The sequence below is a fragment of the Idiotropiscis lumnitzeri genome, chromosome 17, assembly GCF_059441095.1.
Source record: "Idiotropiscis lumnitzeri isolate Australia: NSW breed Sydney's pygmy pipehorse chromosome 17, RoL_Ilum_1.0, whole genome shotgun sequence".
Taxonomy (NCBI): Eukaryota; Metazoa; Chordata; class Actinopteri; order Syngnathiformes; family Syngnathidae; genus Idiotropiscis; species Idiotropiscis lumnitzeri.
Window position 1 is genome coordinate 15,861,481 of NC_142407.1, and position 10,969 is coordinate 15,872,449.

Here is a 10,969-nt window from a genome sequence, read left to right on the forward strand (position 1 = left end):
ACCGAAAATTCCCAAAGCGAAGAGCGTCCAAATGGCTCTTTGAGTATTTCAGGTTGTCAAAAATTTCACTTAGCGACGACAAAAGTGAAGTCGGCACCAAGTCAAGTCTTGAAGGGCCCGTCAACGCATCTCTCGGGATGCAAAATTTGCCACTTTCCACTTGGCCGAACCGAAGGCGTCAAGCATTCTGCTCATCTATAGGCTTCCCGTTATTGCCGAGCCCTGCGCCACTCCGCTCCCTCATCCAGCCGGAACGCCGCACAGCTGTTCTTTTCCACATTTTTTTTGCTCCCATGAGGAGTACTCAAGTCTTTTTGTCGCGCAAGCTGCCGGCGTAGCGAGAGGCCACGTGTCGTGGATCGCTCGAAAGCCGAGAGGCAATTGCGACTTGGAAAAGGCGTCTGCCACTTGGGATGCTTTTCATCAAGATTTTTATTCATTGTCGAGCTATTGTTGCGAAAGCTCCCAAATAGTTGTTGTTTACGCGGCGAAACCAGATCTAAATAAGTCAAGCGGCGTGGCATCGACCTCCGGGTGTCACCTCGGGGCCAAACAAGTACCTGCTCATTTATTTAGGTCCTTGACGCCATTGGCACTTCACCGCCGGCATTTTTTGACAGATGGAAAATAATTCCTCCTGGTCATTTTTAATTGAAGAAGAGCGCCGAGTTCCGTCGAGATTGATTTGTCAGCACCAATTCGTAAAAATCAGTTTTGTTTGCCTCTCCGACCACATTTTGTGGTAAGCGGACTTTTGTATCAAATAAATCTCGAGCTTAACGATCATGGAGTACTCCCCCAAAATTTTTGGGGTTTGTCAATTAGCAGGCTACTTCATGGTTTATGAAAATAAATCGAAGACATGAAAGTAAGTCAAGAAATAAATATGGTAATCCACATTTTTAGACTAAATTAATGCTGTTACGATATATAACAAAAGACACTGCTGGCATTGCTAACCAAAACAGCAGCACCTACCATGGCACGTAAACGGTCCCTTGGTGTTACTCAAATGTAGAATCCCAAACCCCAAACCCTACCCCTTATTATTATTTATTTATTTATTTATTTTTTAGGTTTTAGATGCTCCAAAACTGCCAGTTTACTGAGCTTGAACCAACTGTGCGAACACACGCACACACGACACGCTCATGTTCTCATTTGGCCTCATTGCGCCGCAATTACTTTACGGTAATCTGATTAACTTTGCGATCAACAGATGCCACCAAAACATCATTAAGAACATTTCATGAGTGGATGCCACTTAGAAGCGAGCGTTTGTGTTTTTCGTGTCTGTGCCCTGAGAGAGAGAAATGAAAACGGACGGAGCGACGCCTTCAAGTGGACGCGCTCCCGCCACCGAATCACCGGGAATCAACGTCAAGCATGACAAAAAGACAGACTGCCGTGTTTTATCCGATGCGACGCAGAACTTTTTGTTTGTAGGACAGCACAAGACACAACGCAACATCAAAGAATTGTTTTAAACGAGGCCCCGGATGGACGACGATGTCGTTTTTAATTCACCCCGGGCCGCGTTCCTCCACGTCGCTGTCGTCCCTGTTTCAAGTCCCCAAGATCTCAATCCATCCTTCAAGATCTCAACTTCTCCTCCCTCTGTTTTTCGTCTTTTCGACGTCAGGTCGGCGTTCTGCAGACGTCGAAAAAAGACATTTTTGACAAAGTACACCGTGGAAAGTACACACCCCTTACCCCAAAACAGGTGTGGGCAAACTACGGCCCGGGGGCCACATGCGGCCCATTAAACATTTTAATCCGGCCCGCCGAACTTAAAAAAAATGAAATGAATAAACCTTGTTAATGTTTTATTTTCTAAATACTGTGGTGTGCCAAAGACATATTTTGTTGTAATGCTTTTGTTCATATTCATTTGTTTTGTTTTTTTCTCCGATGAGGTGACGTGACCAAAACACTCCATCCATCTGCTCCTCTGTCAAATTTTAGAACCCATTGTGGCCCACCAATCAAAAAGTTTGCCCTCCCCTGCCCTAAAACAAAGACGGTAGCTAGTAGCTCTGTGGGACTCAAGTTTGAGTTTTGGGCCTTTTCACACTGCAAAAAGCAGCGCGCTGTTGACAGATTCTGGATGTGCTGAGAAGCCGGCAGTCAAAAAAAAAAAAAAAGAACGGCCTTGCTCTGACTGTCCAAGTTACCACTGATGCAGGACTTAAGTGTGTCAGGATGTGGTCGCTCATGCTGGCTTATTTGAACGCTAACGGGGGTCCGTTCGCAACCCACCTTTAGCACCGCCTCCATTTGAGCTGCAAAGGAGCTCATTAAAAAAACAAAAAAACGGGACTCTAAGTCTGAGGCAGCGATCGATGAAGTGCAAGCACCTGTGTTCACACATGCACATCTCAAGACATTAAATAGCAGCTTCGGAGCTTAGTGGGAGAACTGGTTTCAGGCCAGATGGCAATAAATCACATTGCAGGGTGAAGTCGGAGCAAAAGCGCAGACCACTCTGCAGATGTCTCTCTCTCTCTCTCTCTCTCTCTCTCTCTCTCTCTCTCTCTCTCTCTCTCTCTCTCTCTCTCTCTCTCTCTCTCTCTCTTTCTCCGCACTCGCTCCATCTGACATGAGGGGCCTGTAGGGGTTTTGTATCGCCGCTGTTTGATTTGCGCCGAGGGGAGGTCTTGTTTGTTCTCCTCAATGCAGCATTTCCGCTTTAAGATTCTCCTCACGCGCCGCCGCTCCTCGGCAGCCTGCTATCTGTCTCCCCCGAGTGTGCAAAGCAGGGTAGCGCCGCCATGGGGGTCTTGCAGCTTTTTTAGATTGGATCAAACCATTTAGTTTGTGCAGCCCATCGCTAGCAATGACCGGAAAATGCTCTGACTATCTGCTCAATCGGAAGTGGCAAAAGTATTGCTCTGCTTTCTTGCCCTTCCCCGGATTGGGTTGTGGGGGCGTCATCTTAAGTAAGCAAGGAAGTCCACATTTCTTTATTTCTACCAGCGAGTAAACGTACACAAAAGGAAGAATCGACTCAAGTACAGTCAGGAAGTATTTGTATTTCATTCCTCTCCTCAGCCGCCGCTGATGAATCCCCCTCCTTGTTGCCCCCCCCTCCTCCTCCTCCAAGGTCGTTATCAGGTCGCATCGTGGGTGGCGTGTGGTGGTTCTTCACTCTCATCATCATCTCGTCCTACACGGCTAACTTGGCTGCCTTCCTCACGGTGGAGAGGATGGTGTCGCCCATCGAGAGCGCTGAGGACCTGGCCAAGCAGACGGACATCGCCTACGGCACGTTGGACTCGGGTTCCACCAAGGAGTTCTTCAGGGTGAGTTTGGTGTTCCTCCGGGATTGCTTATTGAGATAGATCGATTTTTTGGCTCACTGTGGGAAAACTCATGTTCGGTGGTTAGAGATTTTGATTTTGAGGAAAAAGGCAGAACTTTTAAGGGCTAAACAACTTGGTTTATTGTTCCAATTCCCACTTTATCAAAACCAAGAATCCATTTAAGGTTCACTCCGGTGTTTCCGCCACCTGCTCGTGAATTCTCTCCGCTTTTAATCTCCAACCTGCCCCCCAGCGCTCCAAGATCGCCGTCTACGAAAAGATGTGGGGCTACATGAAGTCGGCCGAACCCACCGTGTTCACCAAGACCACGGCGGAGGGCGTTGCGCGCGTGCGCAAGTCCAAGGGGAAGTACGCCTTCTTGCTGGAGTCCACCATGAACGAGTACACGGAGCAGCGCAAGCCCTGCGACACCATGAAAGTGGGCGGAAACCTGGACTCCAAAGGCTATGGCGTAGCCACGCCCAAGGGTTCACAGTTAAGGTGGGTGGAATAGTGTAACAATATGGCCGACGTGTTGTTATGGTATTCCACCTTCCCTGGTGTGCCGCCTTTTTTTTTTTTCAACACTTTCTGCTTTGGTTGGGGGGGGGGCCTTTTGTACGTGGACGTTTCCAGGCCATTTCCAAATCTGTGTTTGCTGCATGCGGGTTCTCATTGTGATCTAACCGACCTTATTTCCTCCAATAGTGGTCTCGACCAAGGATATTATAGTTAACTAAAATTAAAATTAAAATGCCGAAAATATTTTTGCTATGGAAATGAAAAAATAAAAAAATTTCAATCAAAAAAGGGAAACTAACTGCACCCAACAAATACTCCATTTATGTAAAGCAAAAATAAAGCTAATATTAAAACCAATCAAAACTAATTAAAAAGGGTTTCCAACTAGGGTTAGGGTTTTAATTTACACACGGAGATTCAGTTGATATTAAATCGTTAAATCTTGAGCCCATTTCAACTGCCTTGCTAACCAAACCAGCAGCACTTACTAACGCTCGTAGACAATCCCTCCGATGAATTTCCCTGCACACTTTTTAACGCAGACGTGAAGTCACGAGAATTCACCTTTAAATGTGTCCTGCCTCTGAAGCAAACCGAAATCTCTTGTTGAGCAAATAAACGCCAAGAGCCACCACTATAAGAGGAAATGGGCAATTTTCTCCACAGGTGATCCTGATCAGGTAAATTGTGTGTCGCATGGCATGCGTTCCTCATATTTGAAAGGAGACAAATTATGCAATATTATCACAGCTTGAAAGCACTCATCTGCGCCCACAAATGCCGCTTACAAAATAGCATAAAACACTGAAAATACATCCTACTTACCAGAAGTGACCATTATTCATTTACAATATTCATACAGTGGTCCTCCTCAAACTTTTTGTCGCAAAGTCCCGCCTCCAAAAAAAAAAATACGCTAGCTCGTCAAGATTAAATGTGGGGCTGTAATTAAAAGTTAAATACAACCGAACTATTTAAAAAAACAAAACACAATAGAAGCTAAAATCTGTTTGCACAAGAAAAGAAAAAAAACATTTCCATGTGCTTCTGATTGTGTTTCGACTTTGCATAATCTGTCCCCTTGAAATGATTCAGCACGTTTCCTACTTCTTCTCATCCTACTCATTGGCACTTTTCTTCATTTCTTTGCACAAAGTGATTTGGAGACTTTTTCGGGGGCGTCACGTGAAGGCGAAGCACCGGCTCCAACGCCAACGCCGCCTCCTCGCGAAGGCCCAAAGGAATTTACAGACGTGGCAGTGGCTCGACAACGCAAAACCAATCCCCAATTATTGGCAGTCAGCTGCAAAACTTTTTGCGTCTTCTTGCGACTTCTGTCAATTCCTTCGGCGGCGTGGAGCAGCTGCTGTGTTTGTTTTTTGGGGGGGGTTTTCGCAGACAGTTTCCCGCCAAGTAGGGAGAGAGTCCCTGACAGATCACCGTAGTCCCTCTTCAAGAATCCATCTTGTTATTTCAAGGGATTATCGTCTTCTGCCAGTCACTTGTCCCCAACGTGACAAAAAAAAAAATAAAAAAAAGCGATTTGGCGAACAGGCGCCGTTGTCGTTGAAGGCTTCGACTTCATCGACCTGTTTTGTGTCTCTGGCTGACTGGATCAAAGTGCACGCTAGACCAAATCCATAAAACCTCAAAAAAATGTCCATCACGGCTTTTTACCTGTTCACCTCCAGTCCTGTAGGTGGCAGTAATTTCTGATGCAATTGTCCTTATTTAGGCAAAAAAAAGCAACCTTTTTTTTCCAAATCTGCACCAAATTCTGCAATTTTCTTTATCCAATCGTTGGACTGAAGAGGAGTGTGATGTCCACTTTAACCCCCCCCCCCCCCCCCCCCAAAAAAAAAAAGGTGGGATTTGGTTTTCAGTGTGTTCTGGTCTGGAAACGGGATTAATTGCATTTTCTCCAACATTGTCTTCCTCTCGTTATTGCTTTTTCTCCCTTTTCCTTTCTCTCTCTTTCTCTTTCTCTGCCCAATTGGAAGTACACACTCACCCTTTTCACCCAATTTCTCTGTATGGTTTTCAAGAAGCGCCGTTAACCTGGCCGTGTTAAAGCTCAATGAGCAGGGCCTCTTGGACAAATTGAAAAACAAGTGGTGGTACGACAAAGGAGAGTGTGGCAGCGGCGGCGGCGGCGAGAAGGTTAGCCGCTCACGTGGGCCGCACGCTCACGTGTTTCTTGTGATGTGTTGTGCTGGCAAACGGGCGCATCTGCAGGGACCACCACTGGATTTGTTTTTTTTCTGTGGGAGTGTGGGGGGGGTCAACCTAAAGTGTGTGGGTCATACGTGGCCCACTAAAGCATTTACGTCCTGACCGTCAGGATTGGGCAAAATCTACAGAGCTGTTAATTTAATAGCTGTTGTTTCCCATAAAATTGCTTCACTAAAATTTATTTATTCACGTTTGATTTTTTTTTTCAAAACGTCATAGCTATGAATTACAACACATGGAAAAAATAACATTTTTATTGGTCAAACAAAAAATGAAAATAACTCAAAAACCTGATGTGCTAGGACAAAAAGATTTTTTTATTTTAAAATCGGCATCAAAAATACAATGTAATGATTAAGTTAAAAAAACAAACATTTCAAGATGAAATGTGACACATGAGCTGCATCTAAAAAATGACCCAACTTATGAGTTTTTCCAGATGCAGCCAAAGCTATTCGAACACAAATGGTGCAGCGACATTTGTAGACAGACAATACTCCCAGGCCTATTTTCTTTATCCTCTGCGATTTCAAGCTACTCTCAGTAGATTAAAATGACTCATTAACTTTTTAAACACATTTTTGCATTTTTTATACCTCATCTACAAACGACATTTCCCATTTGTCCAAATTAAAAAATCCAACGTGATGCCCACCTCTGACGTAAACCTACTAATGCTCATCATGCTTCACTATTTTTTTTTTCGATTCCAACGAGGTCCCAGCAGTATACGCCCGTTCCAGATAAGCGATGCAGCCGGGGCCCCACATATATACGTATATGTCTGTTAGTTCCCCACTTGGCCACAAATAGCAGACATGTAGCACCAGTGGGGCCCCTTCCTGGCAGCGCCATGAGGTGCCCCTCATCACGGGCTCCATATTTTGATTGAATAACATAAAATAACATGTCCTATGATGTTATTTATGTTATTTCCCCTTCCTCCTCCCCCCGACCCTTTGGTTTGAAGAACGCCGGTAAACCTTGCCGTATTGAAACTGAGCGAAGCGGGCGTCTTAGACAAACTGAAAAACAAATGGTGGTACGATAAAGGGGAGTGCGGACCCAAGGACTCGGGAAGTAAGGTCAGTCCATCAGGGGAGCCTCCACATGTTTTTTTGTCTGTCTTTGTGTACACTCTCACACGGCGCCTGCGGGTGGCGCTGTTGAGTTGACGGCGACGCGGCGCACTTAAGATGAGAAGCGTGACGAGGCATGATGGACAAGGCATGGCACTGCTGACTGAATGTCTCAAGTTGATCACAACGGCGCACTTAACCAGCCGAGCAAAAAAAAAGGGATAATTGAGGTCTTAAGCCGTCAATGGCAGTAAACGAGTTCAGCGTCAGAGGCGCATGATGGATCCAAAGCATGGCACAGCGGAAGAAAAGAAAAGACCACGCTGACCGAATGGCACGAGCAAGGCGCATGCGCAAATGTCGGATTTCAGTTTGGCGCTTATTTGGAATGCATGCAAAGAAAAGGATGTAACGAAAGAATGAGAGCGAGCATGACGGGCAGATGTTTGTGTCGAGGTGTGTTGTGCTCAGGGGATTCATTTGGCAGGGCGGAGCGAGAAAAGATGAAAGAAATTCGACGCCGGTGACTCGACATCACTCGCTACTTCTTTCACCGGGCTCAATTTTTGCACTCAATTTGAAATTGCTACTTCATTTATTTCTAGTCGTTTGTCCACGCTCTCTTGGAGAGCTTTGAGACACTTGCAATTTCAAGTGGATTTAGGTGCTCCATGTATGCGTGACAGGAGGATGTTTCACAAAAGCATGGAAAAAAAATCAGGAGCGGAGTGACAAAAGCAAACAATATAATAGCGGTGACATGGGACAAAACTTGGACTGGTACAAAATTCAAGTGTTAACTCTGGAGATGAATACCCAAAATAATTAACTTAGTTTGATTAACTTCAAAAATCATTTGCATACTTTGCAAATATTGTACCATATTAGTTGTACATCATCTGAGAACAAAACATTGTGCTCAAGTTACCACTGGGCCTTGCAAACCAACACTCGTGGGCAGTTTTGAGAAATGTTTACAAGAAAAATGTCTCCTTTTAGATCATATTCAAGAATCAAAGGAAGTCTTTGAATTAAATGTATGAAACTGTGGCACGTTTTTTACATACTGGACCTGAATTTGACACCTCTGATCTTTGGATTGGCGCGTGTGTGTGTGTGTGTGTGAGTGTTGCTGGCATGGCTACACGCAGTAAGGTTAGCGTGTTCAAGATCATGTGTGTGAGCTTTCTCACGTCTGTGCGTGTTTGTGTTAGCATGACATGGCCGCCCACCCCTGCTTGCGCGTTAACGCCTGTGCTTCTTCTTCTTCTTCTTCTCCCCCCCCCCACCCTCCTAAAAGGACAAGTCGTCGCAGGCCCTCAGCCTGAGCAATGTGGCAGGGGTCTTCTACATCCTGGTGGGGGGCCTGGGCCTGGCTATGCTGGTGGCCCTCATCGAGTTCTGCTACAAGTCCCGCAACGAGGCCAAGAGAATGAAGGTGGACCCCCCGTTGCGCCCCCCTGACAGCCCTGCGCCTCGCCTCCCCGCCCCGAGGCCCAGTGTCCCCGACTTAGCCCAACTTAGCGAGGCGTTCACTGGCTACGCCGCCAATGACCAGTAGTCCGCTTTCCTGTAGAGGACCCCCCCCCATCCCCCGTCACCCCCATCTCACCCCATTTGACCCCCACTAGCTCCCCTTTCGAGCCTATTGTAAGTGACACCCGCCTGTACACGCCGTGACCCCTGACCCCGTGCTAGCTATGCTATGCTACGTGCCTGTGGTGACCAATGGCTTCGTCTGCCGTGTGCTCATGTGGCGTCCTGGTGGTCTTTTTCTTGTTTGTCCGTGGGACAGGAAGTGGCGACTTATGGAAAGACATTTATGATAATATAATAATATTCCACAGAACGGGTAAAAAATTCTGCATACTCGTAGACTGACTAGGAAGCACTCGTAGAACAATTGCATTTCTAGTCTTGTTTTTTCCTACTATCTTATGACGAGTCTTTGCAGTGATAAAAAAAAGCCTCCTTTATTAAATACTTTAAGGAACGTAGGCAAAGACACAGACAAGACTTGTTATTTAATCGAGTTTAAGATCGTTTGTAATGTCAAGAAGAGGGTGGACACGTGATTTTCCTTTTCAAGTTTTCGAGAGGCTGTCTATTTGTCCCACATGTCTCTGTGTGTCCGTCTTCAAGCAGCTAAAAGCGCCTTCATTAGCATCACTGTCGCCAAGTCAGCTTCCAAGTTTTGCGTCCCCAGCCTGCAACTGTGCAATGATGTGGCAAATGTCCCAGATTCTGTCTCACATCTCAAACGTAAAGACTGTTTATTTCATGTTGAAAACAGATTGGAGTTGTACGTTTCTGTACATTTGAGTACTTTGTACATTTCTTCATATTCTTCAAGAGCCAAGCTGGCTCAGATTTCTGGTTTTATTATGAAGGGCTTTCCATAGCAAGTCGATGGCGTTAGTTTTCATAGTGTTATGCTGCCCCCTGTTGGTCAATAGCAATCATGACCCCCAAAAAATGCTAACCTAAAAACAGAATTAAGAAACAAAACTTTTTAGTATATGTTGACATAAAGAAATCGTTAAAAAACATAATCTGGTCCTTCAGCTAGCTATCGATCAAATTTCCTTTTTGTGTCCAATTTGAATTTTTGTCACTTTTAAACATCATTTCTTCATACTCCAAGATGCACAATCAAAGCTTATGACCGACCGACATGACTCACTTTGAATGTTTTTGTTTTTTTTGCAGCTGACGTTTACCGAAGCCATGAGGAACAAGGCCCGCCTGTCCATCACAGGCAGTGTGGGCGAAAATGGCCGCGTGCTGACGCCCGACTGCCCTAAGGCTGTACACGCCGGGCCGCCCCTCCGCCAGAGCTCGGGCCTTGCCCTGGTCTCCTCGGAGCTCCCGTGAAAGCCAAAAACCTCTCAAGTGCCTTAAATTTCCAGGAGCAAGGTGGGGCGCCTCACAACCAGCCGGGAAGCCGGGAACACTGTCCGAGGTTTTTGCTTCAAACTAGCAACAACACTGTTTAAATCCCAATGAGGCCCAGAAGCACGGCAGGGGAGACACCTGGGATATGATATCATTATTTATAAGTGAAAAATGTTTTTGGATCGTTTTTCCAAGAGACGTTCCAAGGACACTTGATATCAACAGGCGGGAACGTCGCTCTATTTCAGATTTGTATCCATACTACAGATCTAAAAAAAATAAATCTATTGCTAAATATAGGAAACTGTGAACATAAATAAATATGTATATTGACTGTGCTTGCTTTTTAAACCATGTACAAAGATTGTGTAGTGGCCACACATTTTTTTTTCTAATGGCAATAATAATGACAAAAAGGTAGCTGCCTCATGTTAATTGATCAATTTCAAAGATGAATGTCCAAGCCCTCTCCTTAAACCCGCACTGTGTTGAGTTCAAAGACAAGATAACCTGTGAGATGGGAATATAACTTTTTTTTTTTTTTCCCATTCTTTAATCTATTTTTTCTACCAAAAATGAACCGGGAAAAAAATTGAAGTATTAACCTTGTAGACCTTTTAGTCACGTTTGTGTGTGGAAAATCCAAACAATAATGCCGACATTTTATCTCTTAAATGTGGTTTGATTTATTTCCGTCAAAGTGTGTGTTGGAACATTTAACGGGTTGGGGGAACAACGCAGCGGTGGGGGGAACCACGCCGTTTTGCATTTCCGCTCTCATTGCCTTTTTGTCCTCGCGTCCATCTTCAAACCTGATGACCTTTTCGGGTATCAATTGTACGTTTTTATTTTGGATCTTTTTCAAATAAAAACAAATCATTCTAAAGCGTGTCTTGGCATGATTGGACTTAACAATTTGTGTATTATTTGCCGTCGGCA

The 10,969-nt window shown here is 45.1% G+C and overlaps 1 protein-coding gene across 5 annotated transcripts in view; it reads left to right on the forward strand.

The window, feature by feature from the left end:
* Positions 1–10,916, forward strand: part of gria4b (glutamate receptor, ionotropic, AMPA 4b) — a 71,150-nt gene extending 60,234 nt beyond the window's left edge. For 4 of the 5 annotated variants that reach the window (XM_088279210.1, XM_088279209.1, XM_088279207.1 and 1 more), the window contains 5 exons: positions 3,104–3,302; positions 3,556–3,803; positions 5,870–5,984; positions 8,436–8,573; positions 9,845–10,916. In XM_088279210.1, coding sequence (XP_088135336.1) covers positions 3,104–3,302; positions 3,556–3,803; positions 5,870–5,984; positions 8,436–8,573; positions 9,845–10,009 — 865 coding nt within the window. In that variant the 3' untranslated portion in view covers positions 10,010–10,916. Of the gene's footprint in view, positions 1–3,103; positions 3,303–3,555; positions 3,804–5,869; positions 5,985–7,026; positions 7,142–8,435; positions 8,574–9,844 lie in introns of all 5 variants that reach the window. The other variant, XM_088279211.1, reaches the window with a different exon arrangement.
* The last annotated feature ends 53 nt before the right edge of the window (positions 10,917–10,969 follow it).